The 27,332-nt window shown below is 44.2% G+C and overlaps 2 protein-coding genes, 1 long non-coding RNA gene and 1 pseudogene across 4 annotated transcripts; 1 reads left to right on the plus strand and 3 right to left on the minus strand.

Annotated features, from left to right (window-relative positions):
* The first annotated feature begins 2,205 nt into the window (after positions 1-2,205).
* LOC117854513 (uncharacterized) lies at positions 2,206-2,981 on the plus strand. The gene is made up of 3 exons (XR_004640319.2): positions 2,206-2,334; positions 2,432-2,539; positions 2,646-2,981. It is a non-coding gene; the product is annotated as an uncharacterized lncRNA (long non-coding RNA).
* A 297-nt stretch (positions 2,982-3,278) lies between these two features.
* Positions 3,279-4,860, minus strand: LOC140222884 (uncharacterized; annotated as a pseudogene).
* Positions 4,861-14,531: 9,671 nt separating this feature from the next.
* Positions 14,532-20,240, minus strand: LOC117854427 (long chain acyl-CoA synthetase 4). Of its 2 annotated transcripts, XM_034736609.2 has the most exons (19): positions 19,661-20,230; positions 19,318-19,381; positions 19,113-19,202; positions 18,922-18,978; positions 18,465-18,513; positions 18,216-18,292; positions 17,814-17,853; positions 17,634-17,728; positions 17,266-17,433; positions 17,080-17,190; positions 16,913-17,000; positions 16,622-16,688; positions 16,464-16,539; positions 16,244-16,361; positions 15,885-16,133; positions 15,463-15,602; positions 15,176-15,358; positions 14,942-15,061; positions 14,532-14,839 (listed from the first exon to the last, which is right to left on the minus strand). In XM_034736609.2, exons 1-19 carry the CDS (start codon positions 19,819-19,821, stop codon positions 14,804-14,806), a joined length of 1,989 nt encoding a protein of 662 aa, XP_034592500.1. In that variant the 5' UTR covers positions 19,822-20,230; the 3' UTR covers positions 14,532-14,803. The 2 variants fall into 2 exon arrangements, with proteins under 2 accessions (XP_034592500.1, XP_072149755.1); XM_072293654.1 differs by having other exon boundaries at positions 17,080-17,433; positions 19,661-20,240.
* Positions 20,241-20,640: 400 nt separating this feature from the next.
* On the minus strand, positions 20,641-27,302 carry LOC117854428 (beclin-1-like protein). The gene is made up of 10 exons (XM_034736610.2): positions 27,025-27,302; positions 25,847-26,196; positions 25,533-25,703; positions 24,964-25,088; positions 24,464-24,512; positions 23,900-24,052; positions 23,684-23,769; positions 22,559-22,630; positions 21,474-21,623; positions 20,641-21,108 (listed from the first exon to the last, which is right to left on the minus strand). Exons 1-10 carry the CDS (start codon positions 27,143-27,145, stop codon positions 20,934-20,936), a joined length of 1,452 nt encoding a protein of 483 aa, XP_034592501.1. The 5' UTR covers positions 27,146-27,302; the 3' UTR covers positions 20,641-20,933.
* Between the last annotated feature and the right edge of the window lie 30 nt (positions 27,303-27,332).

A 27,332-nucleotide genomic window follows, 5' to 3' on the forward strand; every position in this document is an offset into this window, starting at 1 on the left:
AGATGCTCCAAATAGTTTTTGCATAGGACCCCTTTACTTTGGAACGTGTTTTAAAGGGTCTCAATTCGCACGCAGTGTTTCCCCGAGTACTTGGCAAGTGAGGAATTTTTTTATTTTTATACTTTTTACGATTTTGCAAAAATAAATACCTGAGCAAAAAATTAGCAGAACTGGACGTATGCTGCCGGATGAAACGGCTACCATCATTTTAGTCGGCGGTATCTGGGCAAGGGCGCCATGTCAACATCCACGTCAGCAAATAGGTGAGGGAAACTGCTTACCGCTGTCTGAAACGGCGGCACGTGGAATCTTAGCGGTTGTGGGGCCCACGGAGTTACCGTAGGATGAAATGGCGGTAGCCGGTTACCGCCGGATGAAGTGGCAGTAACTGGCTTCCGCCGATTCAAACGGCGGGAGCGGGAAGATCGCGCCGGATCAGTCGGCGGTAGGCTCCCCGCCCTTTAAAAGCTGAGGAACAACCGGGGTCGGGGCGTGTCCGTTCATTCTGGAGGAGACAAAGGAAGCGAGGGAGGAGAGGAATCGGGAGGATAGGATAGGAGAGGAGAGGAGGGGAGGAAGGTGGAGATAGAAGTGAAACTCTGCCAGATCTTCGCTTCGCTTGAGGTATTATTTGAAATCTCGCAATTTATCTTAACTCGTAGTTAGTAGATGTAGTAGTCGATATGATATATAAATAGTGTAGTGTTAAATATATATCAAATCTAGGTGTACATATGAGATATAGACAAATACTAGTTTGTCGGTATAGGGGATTTAGCTTAGGCCCTGTTTGGGAACTTTGTGCTAAACTTTAGCACAGTGCTAAAGTTTAGCACCCTGAAATAGAGTGCTAAAGTTTAGCATTTGAGGTTGTTTGGATACAGTGCTAAAGTTTAGCACCTTGGGTGAGAAATGACTACATTGACCTCATTTATGACTGGCTTGGTGAAAAGTGGAGAGGAGAGAGAGGGGGCAACTAGGGAAAAAGTTGGCTTGGGGACCACTTTTAGCACCCATTAGCACCTTTTAGCACCCCTTATGTGTGCTAAAGAAAACAAGGGTGCTAAACTTTAGCACTCACCTTTTAGCACCCCTGTTTGGAAGTTCAAGTGCTAAAAGTGTGCTAAAAGTGGGGTGCTAAAGTTTAGCACCTCTTTCCAAACATCCCCTTAGTTATTTTGATAATAGTAAAATTAGTTTGTTGATTAATTGAGATAAATTTAAGATTAATATTATTGGCAATGCACGAGTTATAATTTATATAGTTATGGTGTTTGGGATTAGTTCAATTTAATAAGTAATAATGCCTGTTAATGTTGTGTATAATTTTATATAGGTGTGATTAGGGCCCTCCGATCTGACGTCGTAGTTCAGATGAAAACGTTCCTTTTTACATGACGTCGTAGTTCAAGCACCACTCTGCTTTCCAGTTTTGCCCTCCGCAGCTTCCTCGCCATCTCTGCCTCGTGCGCAGCGCTGCCGACTCCACCTCCCTCCTCCTATGCCCTCGATGTGAATGAGATGGGGCTCGTCGTACCCTCGATGTCCAGCACCACGCTTCGCTGCGCGGCGGAATCGAACTCGTTCTCAGTTTAGATTGTTGTTACCAAACTGAATATGTGAATCACCATCCATACGATTGGCGGGGAGGGTGAAGGGATCGATCGCTCACTATTGAGGACAGTTGAGGAGGACCGGCGGCGCTGGCAGGGGACGCCCGCAGACGGCGGCGACCGTCCAGTCGCTGCTGCGGCCGCGGGATGCTGGTTCCGGCGGCCGGGAGGCCAGCAGCCGCCTTGAGCGACCGGTGGCGGCGGAGCTGCGAGGAAGCGCATCCTGGAACGCAACACGCCCTGCAGCCGGAGACCTGGGGATAGGAACGGATTGCTGCCTAACGATTCTGTTTCTCTGTCTCAGCAGGTGAGGTGTTCCTGGCTTCCAACTGCTGTTATGCCCACTACCTTGTGGGCTCGTTAGATTGCACATCTGCTCACCAAGTGGGCAAATTCAGGAGTAGCCGCTGCCCCTTCCTTCCTTGCTGTCAAGCAACGGCATCCCCATTTTACTTTGGTTCACAGGGCGTCCTTCAACTCCCAACACAGCCAACCGACAAGAGGCGCTGCAGGTTAGGAAGATCAGAGCTTTTTTTGTTCTTACATCTTATTGCATTACATGACATGGATCAGGTACTGAATTTTTGGCGACCTGCAGTTCCAGTATACGAACTTCACGAATGATGCCTACAACAAGAGTGGGAAGGGGTCCTTGAGGCTGCAGCTAATCAACCAGAGAGCGGACTTCGCCTTTGCGCTCTTCTCTGGAGGCCTCTCAGCTGTAAGTTAAGCATGACTACTCAAATTTTTGCGTGCAATGTACTGACAATAAAAAGTTCGGATGGTATTTTCTGATGAACTGTTTTGCACTGTTATAGCCGAAGCTGATTGCTGTCTCAAACAAAGTGACGTTTGAAAATCCAAAGGCGGACATCAAATGCTTTCACCAGCTGAAACTTTCACATTTGGAAGAAATTGCATGTTTGGTACGTCTGTCAATTGACATTTCAAATTTACAAATGATTGCTTGAATGCAGTGACGACTGACGAATATAGGATGTCTGCATTTCGTTGCATAACTTCTTACTGCAGGTTCACCAGCACGAACTGTCGGATGGCGTGATCCTGGTTATAGTATGTGATTTCAGTTTCATTTTCAATCAGCATCCCTTGATGGGTTTCAGTTTCATTTGGGCAAGATCAGAGCCAACCGACAAGATGCAATAAGAGCTTTTTTTGGATCTGAGCATAACTGACAGATGTACTCCTTCCTTGGTGTATGTACTGCATTTCAGCAGATGTATGTACTGCAACAATTTGTACTGCAACATATTGTACTCCTTCCTTGGTGTTCAGTTTGTGGTTCTGTAAAGTTTGTACCCTCTTTTGTTCCATTCTATCAAAACTATAAGGAAACTGGAGCTGTCATGTGGGCCTCATTAAATAAGCTAAAGTTTCTTAACTGGAGTAATTCACGTTCATCCAGGAGAAGAATCAAGAATAATTCAACTGATCACATTCATCCACGAGAGGAAGAATCAAGAATAATTCAACTGATCACATTCATCACAGCCAACATTAAGAATAATTCAACTGACCACATTTATCACAGGCTGTCAACTTGGCAGCAATTCTTTCATCCATCATGCAAAACTGACCACAATGTAGTTTAAAAGACCGATCAAGAATAAATTACATCATAAATTACACACAGTTTTTTGCTCTTTATTCATTGATCTGTGCCATAGCATCTTGCACCAATTGCGCTTCACGCTTCAGTTGCAAAGGGAGACACCCTTGCCTTTTGAGCATCCCTTTCGTGATGTGAGGAACATCATATCCATTTCTGCCACCAAGTTTCATAACTTCCTTCATACATCCATGGAGAGTCAAGAAAATTCTATTTGCTTGGAGCACCAAATAACGTTCAAAAGCCTAATCCATAATATTGATATGTTTTAGAACATTTTCTTTTCATAATAAGTTGTTGCACACACAATTGCAAAGGAAAAGCAAATAGGTTCAGAGCTCTCACCTGATCCACAATGGCTACAAGCTCTTCTGTTGTTTTGGATGTTGTTTTGTATTGGATTGACTGAATAGAGTTAAAGAAGCCTAAATCCAAGACATTTAAATCAGGTGAATTTGCTGGCTGACAGACAAGTCTCATGTCGAACCCATGTTGCTTAGCAGCCTCACAAAATATTGTGTCATTAGGAGCAAGATGGGGTCTAGCATTGTCTTGCTGTATGAATACTGGCTTGTTGGCATGTTCAGGCGGCCACTTAGCACGAATAGCTGGTAAGACCTTTTCGATCATGAAATCTCTAATGACTTCCTTTTTTACCGAGTCGATAGGCTTCATCTCTATTGTTCCTACAGGCCGATTTGCACTTGACCGCTTGGCTGGTTCATATGTCGCGAATGGGAAGCAACCAATCTTTCCATCAAACGTGCAATTGCCATAAGAATCAAATCTTGGTCGAGCAACGACAGTCAAAAACATGATCCTAGGAATGTAATTCTTGCTCTTGCAAGTTCGAACCGGTTGTTCTTCACCTATAATTGTATAATATCTCTCTGCTTTTCTTGTAATGTAGTACCACTTTTCATCAATGAACACATAATCACATAGCCCTTGGAACATGGGATCATGTGGTACACTGCTTGGGTCAAGCATAGATAGACACCACTTCAGCCTGTCCTTCTTGTTTTTGTCAGTTAAGTAGGGTTTGATGTTGTTTGAGACACGCTTTATAATGCCTTCACGTTTCATTGCGTGCAATTTGCTTTTACTGATACCAAAGTGCTGAGCCACATTATGTATTGTTGTACGACTTGACAAAGGAAGATCGCGGAGTGTTGACACATCCACCTCAATCTTCTTGCGACCACACCTGGACTTTCCACTTGAAACATCAACTAGCATACCTTTATCTAGGCAGGTTTTTCCCTTTTTCCAGATATGCTGGATTGTTCGAAGAGGTACTGAGAATTCTCTGAAACTTCACTCGTCTCATGACCCTTTAAATTTCCGTTCCTAGCCTTTGCTATCAAAGATTCGAATATTGCTCTTCGTTTCTCATCAGGCACTACAGCTCGATGTTGTAGAATAGCCCCTGTATCAGAACCATTCTCTGGAGCATATTCATTTGGTTTCAAATTTAAATCAATATCATTCACTGCTCTTGAGCATGTTGTGGCCAGTGGTGATCTCCCATGTCTTGCTGCAGGGGACCTCAGTTGTGGGCGGTGGAGGAGCCTGGGACGGCGAAGCACGATAGGGCCATCGGGACGGCGGGGCCATCAGGTGAAGCGTAGTGGCGGTGCCATCGGGAGGAACGGCGTGCGCTAGCGGATCAGGTAGAGCGGAGTAGTGGCACGGGATGAGACAGATTTGCAATCTGCGAATGGATAAGATGAGGGCAAAATTGTAAAAACCCACTATCCTTAGTTTCTGCTAACATGTCTAAAACGACATGTATTCGCGAATGGAGGGAGTATTTAGTAATGACAACGCTAAAATTAATATTATTGGCAATGCATGAGTTATAATTTTATATAGTTTTTTAAATGTATGTGTTGTTGGAGTTAGTTAAAATTAATAACATTTAGTAATAATATCTGTTCATGTCATGTATATTGACAGGCATGTTGGAAACTTTATTTTTTCAAGTGTTCTATGGTTCGGGGGAGGTTAGATATGGTTCAGAAGGGGTAGATTTGTCTGAATTTAAGTAGTTCTGCAAACAAGTACCAAGAGCAAGAGAGAGGACTTGGGCATCAATATGCAACTAGCCATTTAAGGCTTTCAATCCTGATAGAGATGAAGTTGAGCTGTCTGTTAGGGCTGTAGTGAGATTTCGATCTGACATAATTTTTTGGGAGTTGATGCCGCTTGAAAGAACCCATAACTGGAGGGTCTATGCAAATGCTGCTACTAAGCACGGTTTACGTCTGATATTGTTTGTTGAAGTGTTGCAGAAGATTGGGTCTAGCAGTCAATTGCAAGAAGAAGTTGGTGGTGGGGAAGTTAGAGGCGAGGAAGATCTGGAGATTACCGATGGGCAAATTGAAGAAGATACTGAACATGGGGTAGAAGAAGGAGATGCAGAGGATGAAGAGGCACCCCGTGAGCCAAATGGCGAGGCTGATGAGGAGGAACACATCCCTGGGTTAGTTGAGCAGGTAGAGAGGGAAGGAGAAGAGCACCTTCGTGCCATGGATGATGACTCGTCGGATGAGGATGATGCTAATCCTGTCGTGCAGAACTGGTCAAGTTATGACCATTCGAACCTAGCAGTCAATGAAGGGGAAAATGTCCCTTGGGAGTATAGGGAAAATGAGGTTTGTGTCGGTGCTTTGTACCCTAGTGGGGATGAGGTGAATGCATCTATAAAGCGATGGTCGATTTTATCTTTGCAATGACAGTTTAGGGTGGTGAAGAGCAACTCGACAATATATGATGTGTGTTGTGTCAAAAGCAATTGCCCGTTTAGGATACACGTATACAAGGGCAAGTGGAAGGATTACTGGGAGGTGACTAGAGTGGTGGAGCATGAATGCGTGCTCGGTGAATTGGAAGCACAACACCGCAACCTCACTGCTAATTTTATTGCTCAATACATGTATCCTCAGAGAGTCGAGAATCCTGGCTATGAGCCCAAATCAATTATTTGTGCCATAGATGAGAAATTCAAGTACAAAATTAGCTAGTACAAGGCTTACCGAGCCAAGCAGAAGGTGTTAGAGATGAAGTGAGGTACATACGAAGCATCGTATGATAACCTCCCTGCTCTATTGCACACCATATGCCTGAGGAGTCCAGGAAGCTACTATGACCTGAAAGCCTATCCCTGTGCTCAGAATCCAGGCAAACAGGGTCTACAGCGGTCATTCTTGGCCTTGGGTCCTTGCATTGAGGCTTTTCAGCAATGCCGCCCAGTCATTTGCATCGATGGCACGTTTTTGACTGGTAGGTATAAATGCACAATCTTGACAGATATTGGGTCCAACGGTAACGACCAGGTGTTGCCGCTAGCGATCGCCTTTGTGGAGAAAGAGTCTAGAGATAGTTGGTATTGGTTCCTAGAGAGGGTTAATCAGATGATTGTGAAGGACGTGGAGGACGTTTGTATCATTCATGATCGGCACAAAGGTATTTTACAAGCAATCGAAGACCTACAGAATGTCAATGTGGAACGTTGTAGGTCAACGCAGTGGTCGGACTTGAAGAGTAGGTGTTGCATGAGGCATATGGGGGCAAACTTTCATAGCCAATTCAAAAATAAGACCCTTATGAAACTGTTTAAATGGCTATGTACCAGAATCAGGAGAGGAAATTCAATCTACTTCGGAAGAAACTTGATGAGCTTACAAAGAAACAATCTGAAGAGCTAGGTAAGAGGCCCGTAAACAGTGAGGCGGACCACCCTGTTTCTCTGGAGGACGTGGCACTGGATGGTCCAAATGTCAGGCGAAGCCGGGGTAGGTCCATTAAGACATTCTTATAGTGTATTGAGCATGAACCAAAGGAAAAGTGGGCATTACTGTATGACAAGAGAGGTGCTAGGTACGGTATAATGACTACAAACCTAGCTGAGGTGTATAATTGGGTCCTGCGTGGTGTTAGGGGACTGCCCCTTGTTGTATCTTGGAATTCTTCTTATATCGCACTATTAAATGTTTCAGGGATCGGTACGCAGTGACCAATAAGCCAATGGCCGATAATCAAAAAATTTATGGATACAAGATGACAGAGTACATAGACAAGGTGATAAAAAAGATCGTAAGCATCGTGTTACTGAAGTGGGTGCCGTTGAACACCTATATGATGTACTTTGTAGGGACAAAGGTCGATTGGGAGCGAGGAGTGAGAAACACACATAGGAGTGCATCATTAGCAACCAAGGATGTGTTAGCTCATGCCAGAAGCCAAGACTGCTTTACAGGCCTTGCACCCATGTAATTGTTGCATGCCTTGAGGTAGGGAGACTTCAACCTCATAGGTTCATAGCACATTACTTCCTCAAGGAAACTATGTGGGCCACTTGGAGGAACGAGGTTTATGGATTCCGTATACTAGGAAACTTCATAAATAATCCTAAGAATTCCACGCGTTACATTCCTGACCCTGATCCTGAAATGTTTCAATGGGTTGGGCAACACAAGAATAGACGCATCCAGAACAACATGTATCAATCTGAAGCTGGTCCTGAAGTGCGCCTTTGCTCGAAGTGCCATGAAACAGGTCACATGTACAAGCAGTGCCCTGCAATGACATATGGAGGCGGAAGTAACCAAGCTGGACCATCAACAGGCGCTCCAAATGCTCCAGCACATGGTCGGGGTCGTCGTGTACGTAGGAACAATGACAGGCTTGTGTGATTAATGTATGCACCACTAGTAATGTGTGTTGTATATTTATGAACTACTACATTTCGTCAACTTAGTCATATGTAATGTAATTCATCATGTTTGGACTATGTGGAGAGACTCCTGTAATTCTTAGCTTGTGGACTGAAAGCTAAGTTGTAATATTAAGAAAAATATTCTATATCCTGTAATATTTCAATTATGTTGTATTTATAATAAATCATATGTGTTCTAAATTGTATTTCAAATCTATCTAATTATATTATTTTGTCTCCATGTCAGCCGTGTATATTTCATTCGTCATGTAATAATATTTTTCATGTTGCAGGTATGGCGGAGGAGCCTGGAGAGGGGTACGAGACCCCCGAGTTGCTTGACCCTCGCGTGGACACCGCTCACTGGTCATTCAGGTCTACCGTATGGGGTGTCAACCCCGGCATGCTTCGCACACGTGTGCCGCTGTTGACGATGCCGATCGACGCTTGGTGGATTCCGAGGTACATGTTACATAGTTTACTCAATTTCATTCCTAATATTGTGTTCTTTTAAATAATAAATGCTATCCATGCTACAGGTTACGTGCTGCGGGGCTCCTTCCGATAGCGAGGTTGGTTGAGGGAGACATGATGGACGTAGGAGTGAAGCGCGCGGAAAAGGCGACACGTTTCCACTTCGACATGTCACTCCTAGCAGCTCTTCTTGACTGTTGATGGCCTGAGCACGTTCCACCTCACAGTGGGTGAGATGGCCCCTACACATCAGGATGTGTCGCTCCTACTGGGACTACCTTGTGCTGGCAGGGCTGTTGGCGCGCAGGACATGCCAGTTAGTTGGTGTGAGGAACTTTTGGACCGATTTGCCCACGTTCCGCGGACCGATCAGGCCTTGTCGTACTACACCTTCTGCTCGACACATGGACCCATGAAGAAGTGGCTCATGCAATTCAATGTGAGTATTTATTTACCTGCATTTTCATTTCCTTATCGCTAAGGTTTGTGAATGTACAAACTAACTTCTATGGTTGTGGAGGTCGACTACATGAGAGTTGACGCCGAGGACGCCACAGTTGCGAGGCACTTGGAGGCGTACTTACTGTGGCTGTTTGGGTGGATCATGTTCTGCACGTCCCAGGGGAACTCAAAGCTGAAGCACCTCCTTCCTTATGCGAGGGCTATAGCGGAGGCCCTGCTTGACGAGGTTTCACAGTACAGCTGTGGTTCAGCTGTATTGGCGGCGACCTATAAGGGGTTTTGCATGGGCTACAGTAAGGTAAACTCGATGAAGCCCATCTTTATTGGTTGCTCGTTGCTTCTTCAGCTTTGGTCGTACGAGCGGTTCCCGATAGGTCGGTCATAATTAACATGGCACCCTACCCGAAGTTGGCTGTTGACCACGACGACGTTGACAGACCCACGATGGGGTCCATGTGGTGCTTGAGAAAGGTACAATACTAATCCTACAATTACTTTGTGTACTCATTCATATGTTGCATGCATTGACATTTGAAGTACTAGTTTTGATTGTGAAATATTTTTTTTGTAGGGATCGTGGGTTGGAGTTCAGATGAAGAAGTCGTACCCAGACTTAGTCGGGCAGTTTGACGCTCTTGTCAACACCGACATCAGGTGGACACCTTACACCGTAGTGGATATCTAGGCTCGTGCCCGCATGGGCTGTCTTCGTTGTGCGTACGAGACCGGGAGTAATGGATGGCGAAGAATCCACTGGTGTACAACATTCACGTTGAGGAGTACGCGGTACACCGTGTGATGAGGCAGTTTCATCGGTACCAGGACTCCCCAGTTTTAGTGACTCATATCATCCCGGCCAACGTGCACATGTAAGTCCCATCTAATCATTTTTTGTCTAATAAAGATTTTGCGTTATTCTAACCCGTTGATGATGGATATGTTAGGTGGACACGTCAGGGTGGTGGGCCAGCGGCGCAATGGGGTCCGAAGCTGGTTTTGTACATCGAGTTGTGGCGGACACTTTGGAGGACTTAGTGCACGAGGACCGTCTACATTCCGACGATGCTTTCACAGCGTACCCGCAGTGTTACTTACCGAGGACACAAACACACATCATGCACGTTCCCAGGCAGACACCGATGGAGACCGCACCACTGATAATGATGTACCCGCGTTCGAGGGACCAGAACTTCAACATCACGGTACGCTTCTGCATCATTTGCTACTCATACTGAATTGGGTTATGTTGCACTTTGTACATAATATTTTGTGCATAACTTGAACTATGTAATTGTCGTTAGTACAATGTTATTGTAGCAGTTCAGGCGACGGTGAGGACCGGCGTGGAGAACTACATGCACATGACCCCGCACGAGCACGAGTCAACGTACAAGAGAATCACGGCCCTCTGTACTAGGTTTCTGTGGGCCGTTAGCTGCCATGGTGGTGACACTAACGTTCTACTTCGACCATGGGCTGCCTACCACAGCTCATCTTCAGCACCACATACGCAGCACCACGGTTCGTCTTCTGCTGTACCCACGGCTAGCGTACCACGCGTCGTCTTTTGCACCATAGGCACATGCAGCCTCCCTCGGGGCGCCTACTCCTCCACGTGCTCCGTCTTGAGCAGCAGTTTGATCAGGTCCTTCCATTTATGCGCTGGGTCCATAGTATTTCACCCCGACAAGTATGTATTCGTTACTTTCTTATTTTCCATTTACCAATTGTACTCTAATTGGTCGGACTAACTTATAATTTCATGACACAGTGCCGCAGCACTTCAGAGGACTTAGTGCAGGAGGATCGTCTTCACGTGGACTCCGTGTGGACGACATAGGTGCATCATCAATACATCCATTCTATTCCATTACTAATACGAATCGAAATTGACAATAACACTTCTTGGTTCGATCACAGCGTACACAGGCCATGGAGGGACCGATGATGACTCTGTAGAGGACAATATACACAAGATGAGTACAAACTGGGTGGAGTCCTTTTTCAGCTATGACGCTGAGGAGATAGGTCATTCGCAGTTGGGTGAGGCGCCAGTGCCTCCGACACAGGGTTCGAAGCAGGAGTTCGCGACACCAGTTGCAGATGCACCAGGACGTCTGGCTCGCAAGGTTGTCCCTCCAGAGCCCTTTGTGTACAACCAGCTACAGACTAGAGCAGCGCAGCGGGCTGTGAGACGTGGTCCTGGTGCTGTGCGTCACAAGCGAGGACACATTTAGTCCATAGGGCCTTCTTTATCTTTTGTAGGCCGGTACAAGCTATGATGTGTATGATGTTGTAGACTATAATGTCTGGTCCTTTGCAGACTATATTATGTAGGTCGGTGCAGAGACTTTGATAGGTAGGCCGGTGCAGGGTATGATGTCCATGCATGATTTTTTCGTTTACCATGATAGACATGGTCCACGGACCATGTCACTAGCGTTTTATATAACAGACGTCCAAGCAACGTTCAAACACACAACTACCACTTTCCAACCCAAATGCAACACTTGTAGTGAGGTTACTTCTCCCTTTAAGAAATGTCGTCGTGGAGGGATGAGCAAAATGGGATTCCACCATGGAATGAGTGCCCCAAATGCCACTGTGGCTTCCGTGCATGGTTGCAAGTATGGGAGGATCGATTATCTCGGGGGAAGAAGGGGTGTAGGTACTTCAAGTGTCCCGACATTGACAATGATTTCAAGGTCCATCCATTCACAAAAATATTAAATATGTTTTTTATGCACCGGTTCCTAGAACTAACCACGAATCAACATGCAGGCTTGCACATTTATGGAATGGATCGACAGTAGGCCTTTAGGGGAGGTGGGCATAATCCCAGTGGTGCTAGAGACCAAAGGTCAATACTATGGTAGGCTGGAAGAGGCTCGAGAGGCGGCACATCTTGCTCGGCTAAAGCAAGAGTGACGCATCCGCCAACAACAGATCCGTTTGAAGGGCAAGGAGATTGAACTGCAGAGGCGGCGTGAGTAGTTAGGTGCTCGAGAGGCAGCACTAAAACGGCAGAAGGAAGAATTCAAAGCTCGTCAGGCACAACTCCTCCAGGAAGAAGAGTGATAGAAGAACATGAAGAAGCAAGATGGAAAATATTCCTCCAAAATAGCGAGGATAGGAAAACTTCCCCGATTCACCAGTAGAACATTAGTCATGATCCACCAATTTACATTACCTAAGGTATTTTATCCTAGGCAAAGTGCTCTTTAGGTTTGTTATGTTGGGCGCCTCACATGCCATTGTACTGTGATAACATTTCATCTCGATGCTTCAAGTACTCAGATTTCACACTATTGCCATTATACTGCTCTGCTGCCAGTACAGTACTCAAATAGTGCTAATCCACTGTTGACGTGAACCGTCATTGAAAAGCCTACACAATAGACTGCAATGACGCTAAACGTGAACCTTCTCAGGCAGATGGGACTCCACACTGAGCCCTACGTCCTTGCACCTAGAAAACCTATATCTAACCTTTTTTAGGATGATTGAACACGATGGAGTACTGAACAAATGGGGGCACAGTGCATCTCTATCTCAACACTTCTTATATGAACCTCCCTCTCCCGTATCCTTCCACACCACTGAGTAGGAAGAACAACAATGGCATCCGCAAGAGGAAGAGGTTGTGGGAGGAGGGGAAGAGGAGGGGATGCTCCTATTCCCACCATCACTCGACCAGGTTCGTTCTTTTGGCCCAACGGAGTACGAGGCACCTCTCGACGACTTCCCTCTGTATGATAGGGCTAACTACGCCCCCCTCCAAACTGCCTTAGGCCTTATGACGACCGCCATGATGCGTGACTAATGTGTCACCATGGCGTGGCTTGCGTCGTGCAGCTGTTTGATGGCTACGGTGATGGAAGCCGGCGTTTCTTTCGATGGTCGTATGGCTTGGTGAGCCATGTTATTACTTCCTTACTCTTGCTAAGCTAATACATCCACTACCTTAAGTGCAAGATCTTTGACCTCGAGCGGTGAGGATTTTCAATCCGAAATTGATGCAAATCCTTGGGTGGTTAACATCGCAAGTGACTTGATTTGTACCAATCCATGGTGCAAGTGTCCCTACCACCACAACAAGGATCACCCACCGTCACCGCCTTCCTCTAGGGTGCTGGCTACTATGAGGCTGGGTCCTCCCAGCTCTCACAAAGCCAATTCTACTAGAAAATAGAGATGGCTCTATTCCCGGCTATTTCAACTACCTAAGGCATGTTAGGTTTAGCAACAACACATGTTTAGGATAGCATCCGTGCCGCACATGCCACTGCAATCTATAATTAATTGTTCAGTCTAGAGTCGTTGGTGTTCGTATGTTGTACACAAATTTCATTTTTATATGTTGTAATTTAGCTAGAAACAGCTATGTATTTAATGGCCGAGAGTTAAATCAATTACAATTATTTCCTCGAAGCGCTCTATCTCTCTCAAATTAGGAAGTTTCATATTGCAACCAATAATAACATATTCGAATATTTAGTGCTTCCAATCTAACTTTATATTTTTTTAACTCAGAGAAAGAATTGCACAAAATTAAAATAATAAAAAAATTACTCAAACTTATAGCCGGTTGAAACGGCTATTCAATCGGCTATAGGTGGCTCCACCTCCTGCCACCGGCAGAATGGTGGGAGGGGAACTTACCGCCGTTTCAAACGGCGGTAGCCATTTGAACCGGCTACCACCATTTCAAACGGCGGTAACTTCCCCCTCCGCTGCTACACATCAACACCACACAAACAACCGCCGTTTGAACTGGCGGTAACACCTGTTAATTTTGTTTAACCTACCGCTGTTTCAACTAGCGATACAGGTCTAGTTCTGCTAATTTTTTGCTCGGGTATTTATTTCTGCAAATTTGTAAAAGAAAAAATATAAAAATACAAAAAAATTCGCAAGTGAGCCTGGGATGGCCACGTTGAAGCCCGTGTGAGTAATGACGAGTGTCCGGGCCAAAGCTGGGCTTCAGTCTGATAAGGCCCACTGTTGGGATCGCTCTGGATCTCATCGACCACTGGACAAGCTATGAACACGAGGGATTTGTGCTGCGATAAACTGCTGCGTTTTCAGATTATGTGGGTTGCCTTTAAGTAGCTGAGAAAACAAACTAAACATGGCCCCAGCAGCCGCTTAAAACTAAGGGATGGCCATTGATGCTTGCGTTGCTAACCGCCTAACTGACAACCCGAACAATTCCTAAAAGGTGAAACTCTAGCCACTTATTTCGTTCAAAAAAAACCTCTAGCCACTTACTCGACTAGTCATTGTCTACCCACTTGCCCAAGGAGCCGTGGAGAAACAGAGCTTGTTGGCCTGCACGGCACGTTGCGCCTAACCGGGGCGTCGCCGTCGGGCAACTCAACTGTGTGCGCGACGCAGCAGTGAATGCTAGAATTGACCGGGTGATGCTGAAACATCCCTGCAGGCAAATCTGTGAAGCTGCATCGCTAGAGACTACAAGGAAAGGAATTCCCCTCGCTGGCCAACCAACCGTACAAACACGGGCCAACGGCCAAGCGCGCGTAACGGCGAATGGCACCGAGTGAAAAAGTAGAGCAAGAAGGGAGGCAAGCGAGGTTCACCAGGCTCCCTTCCATGCGAACAGAAGTAGGCATGTCGCACTTAACAGGCATATCTGATGTATTGTTTTGGATGGAAACACCAACACGGGTGCAGACAGCTCACTATATACGCCAATTCATGCAACTAGCTAATATACGCCAAATTCACAATAAAACAATAAACTAGCTAATATCATGCAACTTTTCAATGACAAGTTAACATCATGCGCGCCAAATTCACGTTAAAGTTTTTCCGAGGTCGCTAGCTGGCAGTCCATTTGATTCTCCGGTGCCCTGCTGCACCCGCAACTGAGTCGACACGACCCTATTTCATGCTCCTGTACATGCCGTCAATGATGCTCTGCAGACAAATGTCACAAAATCCACACGAAGGTCAGCTTGGCGAGGATGGGCCGTCCAAGTGCAGGTTACCTGGTAGTCTGAAACTGAAGGTGTGCCCTACCTGGTAGTATTTCAGCAGCTGCGGCCGCTTCTTCTTGTACGTCGGGGTAATGAGGTCGCGCTCCATGTCGAACGGCACAGGGTCCAGATGAACGGCCCTGATGAGCTCGAAGCCTTTGAGCTGTCGTGCCATGATCAAGAGAACGACGTGTCAGATCTAGCTGCGGAGGTCACTGAACCAGCAGAATTCCAATAGGTGTTTGATTGGTGTGTTCCAGACGTCCAGGTTCCTTACCTTCTTTTCTTTGCCCATCTTGGTTAGTTCTCCCAATATGAACTCTTTGGCTTTAGGGTCCTCGCAAATCGTGGCAAACTCTCCAGTTACCCCGTTGGACTCTGCCCATCGCTCCAGAGCCTGCTTGTTGGGGTTCACCACCGCAACGAGGCTCGACTCGAAGCTGTTGCCATACACCCAAACCTGAAGATACCATAAGAAATCAGTGGACAAATTATGGGATGTTTTGAAATAATTTGCCGCAGAACACTCAAGGTGTGTGGATGAAGGTTGTTTTTGAGCTGTACCGAATCAACACCAGGAGTCTGACCAAAGATGTTCTCCAGATTCTCAACCGCAACATACTCTCCCTGTGAGAGCTTGAAGATGTTCTTCTTGCGGTCGATGATCTTCATGCTCCCGTCGGGCTGCCACTCACCAATGTCTCCTGTGGTAAATAGTAACATTTAGCAGTGAACAAATGGAAGTCGTAGAAAAATATCCGGATTTATAAAATAAAATTCAAAGATCTTTCCTATTACAAGTTTGAGCCAATTTCAAGACAGGCTATCGGTCTCAGGGGATTTGAATGCAAGCCATAAATTTGTTGACAAGAGGAGCTATGAAAGCCCCTCCCACGTTTTTTTTCGGGGACTACTACTTTTAACACATTGATGAACAGTGACGCAGACTTGACAGACACCCTTTTCTGGTAAAGACGTGGGCATACCTGTGTGGAACCAACCGTCGACCAGGACTTCCTTGGTGAGGTCCTCTCGCTTGTAGTACCCTGAGAACAGAGTGTCCCCTCTTATGCAAATCTCCCCACGAGGCATCTCACTCGACAGCGCATCGTACCCCATCTCAGGGACAGATTCCAGGCGTACTTCGACGTATGGGACAGGAGGGCCGACGGTTCCCAGCATGGACATATTGTTTGGTAGGGAAACGAAGGACCCGGCACAGGTCTCCGTGAGTCCTAGAGAGAATAAGCATAGGCGATTCAGATTGTCAAGACATTTTGGACAACTGCTCAAGATTTAATTTTGTTGTATCGTGGAACTGATATTTTGGTGTCGACAAGCATACCATATCCCTGAAGAACATGGGAACATGTCACCACACGTAGATACTCCTCAACATGTCTAGACAGGGGAGCGGCCCCGGATAGAATCAGCCGAACCCTGCCACCTAGTCCCTGTTTCACCTATATATGGTACAAAGAGACAAATTAAATAAGTATAAAAAAATCACGGATAAGAAATAAATTTGTAATTTAAAATTCTAGCTTCTCGCCATTTCATTGTACCTTGCTGAAGACCACCTTGTCAAACACTGCAGCAGCCTCTTCATGCTTGCTTCCTTTCAACATATTACCTTGTTTGCTGCACAATCATTTGCAGTAAAAGTCAGAGCCTGATCACCACTAACATATACCTCGCCGATTAAGACTAAAAACAGCCTTACTATTTGTAAGCAACATTGAACAAGGTCTTCTTCAAGAAACCGCCAGCTGTAATTTTATTTTGCAATCCTGAAGCACAAAGTAATAAACATCATTATTTTGATTTCTGTTCGAATAACATAACAGTACTGAATATGGTACAAACAGATTGATGCAGGGTATGTAAAAAAAATCTTCGATTCATGCACCACCTCGCTGGCAGAGATTGTGTTATGATTACTTCAAAGTTCAGGTGGTCGATTTGTGCTTGGTTGGTTCGTTGGAAAAAGAAATAATTAATTCAATTACAGTACCTCCATAAATTCTGTCCAGAACACGTGGAACAGCGCAGAATACTGTTGGTTTAAGTTCTCCAATGTCTTCAACCAAGAGTTTTACATCCTGAAACAGAATGCTCATGATCAATTGTGCTCATGAAAAAGGTAGTGAGCATAGAACAGCATGTGTTTCCTGTCCTTACCCCACGCCAGAATCCAATTGAAGCACCGTGGTGAATGAACACCTCCTCAATCACCCGGTCAAAAATATGAGCAAGTGGAAGGTAAGAAATGTAAACATCACCCTCGCGAAGCTGTTGGAGCAAAATAAGATTTTGTAAAAAGGAAGAGACAAGATTGGAACAAAATTCGAAAGATGAGTGGCCTACCTCCTCGCCTGAGTTGATAAGGAACTCATCTACTGCTGAAACAATGGTAATGATGCTCTTGTTGGATATTAATACTCCCTTAGGATCACCGGTTGTGCCACTGGTATACATTATTGTGCATATGTCATCCTTTTCCTTTGGTGGAAGTTCAAACTTCTCTTCACCTCCCTGTTGGTAAAACAGAAAAAGGTTAATCATTCTAATGGATATATCAAGTCGTATTTCTAAATTCTAACAACAATATCCCACAAAATATATAATGTTGAAATTTGAAACAGAAAAAAATGCCTTCATATTTATAGCAGTAGTTTTTACTTGTAACAAAGCATATATTCCATCTATGATTTGGTCAGGAAGGAGAACCCTACCAGTTGCAGAAACTCTTCCCATGAGTAGATGGACAAGCCATTCTGTTCAACTTTTTCTTTGTGCTCGGGATTGACCTTACCAAAGCTCACAATTGCTTAAAATAAAAATGAAAGACTATCAGTAAATCATATCCACTATAGTATAGCTTATGCGCACAGCCAGAAATTTCTCAGACTTACTCTTCAAAAATTTGGTCGCATTGGGAAATGTCTTGAGCATCTGAAAAGTTCATTGAAATGGTCAAACAAAAAGCTGCGCTGGGGCTCTGAAAGCATATGTACAAGACATTCTCGATAAGGCGGGCAAGTTAGATGCACGCTGTGATATGGATTACTCTAATAAATCAAAATACTACATGTTAGTCATGTGCTTTCGTGATCAAGCTATAAGGGAAATGCAAAATAATGATTTTAGATTGCTAAGGTAACATTCTTAGTCACAGCAAAGATCATTGAAAAAATACAGGTGTGATGTGAGATAAAATCATGTCTTATTTTCGTAATGGCAACTTGTAAGATGCAATTAATTTTATTGTGCTGACTAGGGTGGAAAGTCATAAAATGTCACAGTAAAGGAGCTACCTCTCCAATCTTCTTTTCCTCGACAAAAGCAATCTGTACCTCTGCATGGCACAATACAAATTCTACTGCCCCGGCACCTACAACCATAAAAGTTGACAGCACATCGTTAACAGCCTAACCAAAAGGAACTTTGTGCGTGCGTGCGTGTGTGTGTACACATGTGTTGTCATTGGACAGTTGCTTCGCAAACATGATAATCCTGAACAATGTCACTTGTTTCCATTACTCCAGGAAACAAGAAAAACTTACCAAGGGTGTCATACAATGGAACACAGTAAATGCCATGGGCATTGCAGGCCTGCACGATGAAGCAAGGGCCATAATCAACAAGTAAGAAAGTGATAGCATCGTGGAATTTGTGGTGTGGTCAAAGAAAGAAGAGATGCATGACTACATTCATAAAAGACAGTAGAGTTAGAAATTTACACAAAGTTTTCCAGATATGTTCTCCCCAAAAGGACCAAACAATTACCAATTGACAAAGTCTAGAACTATGACTAAAGAAGAATTACTTTCCAATAACTTCCAACACTTTACTGAAAAGTTGAAAAAGCTCTGGCCATTTTTTCTTTGGTGGAACAAGAAAGTTTTAGTAGTAGCACTTCTAGGCTAAACATCTGGTAAAGCAGTAATAAACAAAGCAGCAAGTGGACTCAATATATGTAATTCGTCTTAGGATACTGAATGATTGGTATAATAAACGTACCTGCATACTGATAACCCACTCAGGCGAATTGGCCCCATAGATGCCGCACCGGCCACCCTTCAGACAATCAGACATGGGTCATGTCAGCAGCCCATCAGCCCAACAGAGAATAATGGAACGAACGAGGTACTGTCCCAGCTCCTCAGTGTGGAAGATCACAGAGCAGCAATAATCTAAACAGTCATCTGTACCTTGCCGACGCCGCAGCTCCGGATCGCAGCGCCGACCTTGATCACAGTGTCGTATACCTGCTTGTACGTCAGCCACGTGTACTCGCCAGCCTGAAGCAAAGAGACGGAGACGCCAATGAATTCAGCGGAACAGTAACACGCAGAGAACCGTAATAACTAGCACGTAGGCATGGGAACCAGGTGGGAGAGGCCCGCAGATATCAACCTTCCCGTCGACAATTTCGCGGCGGCCCAGCATCCTGTTGTCGGGGCACCTCTCCACGGACAAACTGCACAAAGAAGGGGCACATCATGCGCACGAGCACGTCACCATCGGATTGAAGACGTATTAAAAAAAATTCTCAGAGAAACGAGGTAACTGATGCCAGTGGTGAAGGTGATCTAGAATTCCAGATTGAAACCCGGCATTGCGAACCCGAGGGGAATATTATAGTAGATCTATCTATTCGACACCCATGCAGAGCGGGCGGGGAGGATAGGGAGATAGAGAGAGCAGCGGAGGAGGATCACGCGCCGCCGCGCCGGCGGCGGCGAGAAGAGGAACGCACCGGAATATGTCCCAGCAGCAGTCGAGCCCCGGCACGGCGGGCGGCGCGGCGCCCTTGCCCCCCGCGGCGCACCGGTACGTCGGCCCCGCCGACGGCGCACCGCCCGCCGCCTCCTTCCCCTCCTCCACCTCCACCAGGTGCTTCATCGATCCCGCCACCATCTGATCCCCGTGCCTCCCCTGCTCTCGCCCTTCCCCCCTTCTCTGCGGCCTTCTCCTACGTGCGCGCACACGCGGCACGACGAAATTTATCACGCGAGACGCGGGGGCGGGGCGAGTGGCGGTTCCCAACACAACACCAATAGGCCCGAGTCCCGAGCTCGAACGAAAAATCCCACGACCTGCTACGGAGCCAGAGCCAGAGCCCGCCCGTATTTGTATCCCCCGCAGGCCCGCACGACCGCGCGCCGATCGCCAATATGGGTTGAGAGTCTTGAGACTTGAGACTTCAGACGTGGCTGCTCCGGTGCGTCACGGCAGGCGCGACGGGTTTGTTTATCTGGCACGGCGATCCGGACCGGTACGGCATGGCGATCCGGACCGGACGGGGCGGTGGAGGAGCTCGTGGAGTTTGATCGGGCCAAGGCGTGCGGCGCGCGGCGTGGAATTTCTTTGCGGTGTGGAAATCGTCGTTGACAGCGCGAGGAGGATCGCTTCGGTTCAACGGTTGTTAGCTGCGGGCAGGCGGTTGATGAGTGGTGGTGGGCGCTGCACGGATGGGACAGGCCCACCGGGCCATTACTCCGATCCCATTGCGACCATGAATCCATGATAACTGCGCGCAGGGATGGTGGGCAGGTTTTTTCTTTAATTCTAGAAGCACAAATTGAACATACCCTCAGCTGTCTCGATCGCCTCGGATGATTTCCGTGAGTTGTTTCTTTTTTGGGGAAAAAGATTCGCAATATCTCCTTAATTAATTTCTTTTCGATACGCCTTATCTCAGTTTCGCTTATATTCCGTCCAAGGAGTATTAAACAATACCACAACAGAACATTCTTTTCCATCTTATCAATTGAATGGCACAGCTCCTGGCCTGTCCAGTTTTCTGAGGGGAAAAAAGTCTTGAGCACATAAAGAACAGGAGCAGTTTGCAAGCAACGAGTGACAAAAGTTTTTTTTTAAAATATACATGCTAGTTATGTAACATCAAATGCGTCGTATTGTCGCTATGGGGGTTGGGGGACTAAAATCAGCTCCTAGGGGGTCAGTAATTCAGCATGTACTGAAACTATGCTAATATAAGTATCTAACTGTTCAAGCTAGACGAAACCTCATATCTGCGTGTGCAATGCTCCCGAGGGCAGTGCAAAGCTTGTGGTGCCGATAAACCAGAAGAGAACCCAATTCAAATCGCGGAGCATGTTCTTCAGCGCCTTTGTCGAATTCTCCCTTGTATTGAAATCACCTAGGACGACCCTGTAGCCCCCTACTTTGTCACCATCAATCCTGTGAAACCAAGTAATCTTAATTAGCAACAATATGGCCAACACTACGGATATAAGATATTTTCCAAGTTTTTGTTAACTGTCAAGCTTGTAGCAAAATAACGAAGTTCCTGCATGCACGCTACAACAAACAGAATAAAGAAAAAGAGATCACAGACACCGAAACCATATCTCAGTATTTAGTTGTTACAATTGAATCACAATGCATTTGAACAAAGTGAACACCAGATGGGAATCTTCAGTGAAGGAAATATTTCTTTAGGTGCAGTTGAGAAATAAAGGTATGTCATAAGAATAAATAGAGATTCTGATGTGTGAGTGAAGTGTACATAATACGAGAACACTAGTGTTCCAAGAAAATCTTACTTATAGGGGAGCTTCAATAACTCGTCAGGTGGAACGTTGTTCTCTTTATCCAAACTTACAGCAAAATCAACAAACTCTTGCAGGCACATCAGAAACCATTTCATGGCTTCATCATATTGGGTGCTGAACAACACATTTGCTGGACCAAACCTGAATATAAACCATGCAACTTATTCACACCCAAAGCATGATAAATTTGCACTGCCAATTCAAGGTGAACAGAAAATGCAGAAAAAGACCAAAGCAATCTTCCAACAAATAGAAGGAATAATTGGTTTCTTCTAACATAGTTTTCATATGAAGTTAAAATTTGAAGTGTACTACAACACTTAATTACTTCTTTAAAGAATTTTTCATGTTGATTTGATGCCGAAACAAAGAACCAATTGCATAATCATTATATCACCTCGATAAAACATGCATATCCGTCTACATGTCTTACTGCACAAGGTTTGTTAATCAGATATCAAATAAGTTTATTAGGAAAAAATCATTTTACTACCCAAAACAATTCACTGTCTGCTTGACGCCTTGACCCCCCTAGAAAAAAATTCATCTCGTGTTTGCTCCCCTTAACTATTTAAGTTGCCCCAATCTACCCTTCTAATGAAATGTCTTTTTTGTTTCTCCTCATACTTTTGAATTTAGGTTCGAATTTTGTGGGGTGATAGCTGAGTAGCTGACATATATACCTATGGTAAAAAACATATCATACATTTTTGTGGTTATTTTCATACGAGTAGGTTAGAAGCATCTGATACTTTCTGAAAGTATTTTTTGACATAGATTTTGTAATCATCTGTCACCAGAGAAAAATTTGAACTAAATACTGAACTTGTCCAGGGAGAAACAAATACAAGAACTTTCATTAGGGGGTAGGTTGGACCAGTTTAGATAGTCTGGGGGAGTAAAAAGAGTCAAACAAGTTAAGGGGATCAAATGTTCAAATTGAATCATTCCAGGTAGTAAATGGACTTTTCTCAATTATTATGAATCATAGACAAGTGACTATCGAGGAACACTGAAGCACAAATCATCTGGATAGGGGTGAACACAGAGAGTACATTTGCCAGCAGAGAGCTTACAGTTTATGTGTTTTGTTATTGATGTCCGTGATTCTTGGATAGCTTCCCATAGCGTGAATCTTGATCCGGTATCTATGCAAACCTTGAGGAATTCAAAAGCACAATTCTCCTAGAACAATTGTAGCATGCTAAGTATTAAGGTTTACCATCTAAATATCAATGAAGTAAAACATGCAACTAAGCGATAAAACACCTGCACTTATAATGCTAATGCTGCTGTGAGAGAAAAATAGACACAAAAAATGAACAATGGTCACCTAACATGCTACAATATGTATTCAACCCAACCACCCAGCACCATCTTTTAATTTTTAAAAAAATATTTTCCGTTCATGCAGATTATACAATAGCCACAGCCCTGTTTGGGGGTTGAGCATGATTGGCTTGTGACTCCTAACTGCAGTTACCTAAACATTAAGCTGCCAAGTTTAACCAGCCATGGCATATGTTTAGTTAACCGCCCACAATTTGGCTTGCCAAACTTTCGCCTCACCTCGATCCATTTGTCACTGACCTATTTTCTGCCACAAAATTATGGTGGCAAGATAAGTGTGGCAAGCTATGAACATGAACCAAATAGGTGCGACAAAGTATGCTCAACATATTCCTAGCCACAGTTGTGGCAAATTAGTAAAAAAAACTGAGTTTGTGACACATGGGACCTAGGGGGCTAAACATAGTGTGGCTAGTAAAACGAACCCATGGACAAATGTGGCAATCGACAAAACATCTGCCTTGATAACTGCGGCATGACAAAGGTATGTCAAGTTAGTCTGCGAACTAAACTTATACATACTAGTCAACTACCTTTAACAGAAATATACATACTATTTCACTACTATCCTTGGCAGTAGCACACCCCTAATAGGAGGAGAGGTTGCTCGACTGAGCTTATTAGAGCTAAAATATATTTGGATAAGCGCCCCAACAGAGGAGGTGGCTGCTGGAGATAGCTTCTCCAAGCCAAAATATATTTGGGTATACACAGCAACATAACCAGAACAAACAAAACATGATCGACATGGTCAACCTAGTAAAATGCATCAAGACAGGTGGCATATAGTTCTCAAAAGAATGATAGGTACATAAACTTGATAGAAAAACATCATTATGTGCCAAGGATACTGAAATTTCGGGGTGTAATACTGAGCCATGGTATGCAACAGAAGGGCAGCCTGACCCCAAGCAGCATTTATCTCATCCCACTCAACCTAAGATAAGAGTGACATAGATTCAAATCAAATAGCTCTTCTTGAAGTGTGCCTCGAATATAATGTAGAAGAAGCACTGAATGTAGTGAACCAAAGTCTTATCTTTGCATTTTGCAATTAGGATACCTACCACATGAGTGTGTCCAAGACGGAGATTATTTATTGTTCCAAATACTCCATATTGAGAAATGTTGAATGCATCATTCAGAACATTTGTACTCTTTAACATTTCCAAGTGGGTCTGATAATCTTCTATTTTGGCCGAAATGGCATTTCTTTCTTCCTGAATAGTGAAGTGACAAATTTTCAGGTAGTAAACTATTAGTAGCAGAAGAAAACATTAGAAAAAAATTCAATCATCGGAAAACATGCATATAGATAAGGAATCATGATTTGTGCTGCTATTTGCAAACAAGATGGCACTATGAAACATAACAATGCAGGCAATACACACATTGCATAAACATCATTGGCTTTAGTAAGCAATTTATTAATACGATAGAAATATAAGATCATAAAATTAGCATAGATTTGGTAAACTGTGAGCTTTCACTGATATAGAACCAATGCATGTCTAACTGTCTATACATTTCAGTAAGGTGTCAACACATCTTGAAGTATGACAACACTAGGTCGGCGCATTGCTAGCCTGACAAGTAGATATCCATATTCGTATGACCTGTAATGAGTATACCTGATGAGATGTCAGCAGAAACTGAACGCTGTTGAATTCTTGCCAATACCTGCCAAAAATATGACACATAAGCTTTGCTTAACAGTTGAAGCTTTATAAACAACATGAGCTAACCAAACACTGCAGACTGTGCAAACAACTGAATAATTGTTGTGGCAATTGGCGAAACAATATTCCTATGATAACAATTCTCCAGTGGTGGTATCTCTTGGCGCCAATTTATATGGAATGTTTTATTTATAGTAACAGCAAACTATTTATCATTTTCTGTGAATAAGTGGGTGCAATATTGCTCAACCTCTTGTTTCCAGAAAACAAACAAAGGAAAGCAAGAAAAACATGAAACGATGCAAGCATGATCTAGAGATGGAGCGCCTACTGCTACTGTCAGTGCCAAGTAATAAATAAAAATGATTAAGACAATGAAGCCTGTAGACAAACTTAAAAATTTACAAGAGGATGCCTGAAATAAAAATGGCAAGGAGGAAAAAAATACTAACCGCTCTTCCAATTCCTCAAATTGTTTAGATTTTGTTTCAAGATTTTTCATCTCAGAAATAACTTCTGAATATTGCTTTTCAGCTTCTTCAATATCAGCTTTAAGTTTCTTTTCTTCTTTATCAATCTGAAATGGCAGAACAGAATACAAATGGAATTTATAAAAGTATTACAACTTACAGATACCAACAAACAATTCTTGTAGCTTTTGCAATAAGGTTGGTAATATGAACATGCCTTCCGGTATATTCTGCCATAAGTCGATAGCTTATGTTTGGTTATTCCATAATGACTGTTAGCTGATTGAGCAATATTGTACATTTCAAAAAAAGGTATACTTTCTCATTTCATGCTATTTAATATGATACAGCGAAAATATCTAATTCGATTTCCATGTTCTGTTGCTACATATTCTTCATCTTCCAACCTCATTAATTAGCTTCTGGTATCATCTTTTTTCATGTAGGTGGAAAAAATGCATCACATATACAAACTAAATAGTAAACTCTGTATTCTCCAACTTCATTAATTAGTTTATGATCAAATCTTATATGCCAACAGGCATGGTCACCTTTTGTTTCTCATTCTGAAAATCTGTTTCACTGAGGATGCTGTAGGATTCTTGCTCCAGATTTTGAAGACAAGCCTCATAAGCTTTAATATCATAATTAATATCTTCAATCTCAAAATCCATCTTATCAGAAAGAACTCTCATACATTCCAGACAAAGTGGCTGCTCAACCTGCACAAGATAGTTAGATCATTAAATCATTAGCACAAAAGATAATGCAATGACTGAATAGCACAACCATGCAGAAAAATGAATGACAGCAATAGCAACGCTCACACAATCAATATCTACACATCTTAAGCAGGCAGTAGTACCTGAGTTTGTGAGGTAGCAATCTCAAATGCTCTTTTTAATACAGTTGCACTAGAGAAAAATCCAGAATTATTTCCTAGTGAAGAGCTACTGGAGTTTACACTTGGTGGCAGCAGCTGTGCACCATCTTCTTCAGAGGAAGATGTCTTGTATATGGAAGCAGTAGAAGGTGGAAGCATAATATATGAGTCCTCTATCACCCTTGTTCGTTGGTTAGGTTCAATATGTGTGGATGCTGAAGTTGGTGGCCGTGGGGGAATTCCAAGACCTTTAGGTCTGTCCTTCTTCGATAATACTACATAAAAATTATCCATCCTGATTGTGCCCATAATAACAGCAGATGCATGCATACCTGCATCCATTAACGGCACAGAAGGTAAGAGCCACCACTATCACAAAATTGCAGAGGAGAAATCTGTGATACAAAATTCTGTATCAAGTAAAGCTTAAAAGGCAAATTGCAAATGGCAATCCTGGTCTTAGCAATGCATTGGAATAACTGAATCATTTAACCTAATTGGCAACTAAAGAAATTCCAGTTTTTAGCATCACCAAAACAACAACAATGAAGAATTGCTAGCTGTAAGATCAAGGCAGCTACTCTTTTCCCAGATCAACAAAAGAATTATAACTATGTTCCTAATTGAGTCATATGCCCAACTCTTGATAAATATTTTAGCTTATCCTGAATGTGGTCATGCAGGTTCCATTGTGTGTGACTACCTCTGCTCCACAACAAAGCAAGAGAACAGTGCAATGAGAAGCAAATTTGACACAACATAAATATGCAACATCAGCACCATGATGTGGCTCATGGATACTTGCTAATTTCCAGTTAAATCTGTAACGAAAAATGAAAGGTATATGACTTCAACTTGTCCGCCACACAAAGTGCCATTCAATCGGTGGAATTTCCAATCCCTATTATGAGCTCACTAAGCACTGTAAACCTGCCACTATCCAAATCGCACCCAAAACCACTGCAATTTCTAGAAACGATTACAACTTAGTGCATCCCATTAGAAAAATGCAGGTGCAGTTATCGGGAATTCAAATGCTGCCTAATTCCTCATGCTACTATCATCCGAGAATTGATCGTGAAATCGGCTAGGTTCGAATCGATGGGCTTAATAGCGGGATGGTGGTAAAGGTAGTATCTTCGGATGGGCGACAAGTATACCGGAGGGCGGGAGCCTGTCGGCGACCCCGACGACGGCAAGCGCGCCGTGGCACTCCTGGCACCTGAACCGCGGCACAGGTCGGCCCACCGCGCCGCCCTTGCCACCGGCCAGGTGCTTCATCTCGCCGGGTACCACGCTCTCACTGGCCGGACTCCTTGCTGAACCGAACGGCCTTCCGTTCCGCGGACTCCGAAGCTGCTTTTATCTGCGATTCCCGCCGCGCACGAGGGGAGATAGAATCGGAGGAAGGAGGTTGGGGTGGGGGCGGGCGGGCGGCGATGCCGACCAGGCGACCAGGACTCCGCCG

This window comes from Setaria viridis, chromosome 5 (assembly GCF_005286985.2).
Source record: "Setaria viridis chromosome 5, Setaria_viridis_v4.0, whole genome shotgun sequence".
NCBI classification, from domain to species: domain Eukaryota; kingdom Viridiplantae; phylum Streptophyta; class Magnoliopsida; order Poales; family Poaceae; genus Setaria; species Setaria viridis.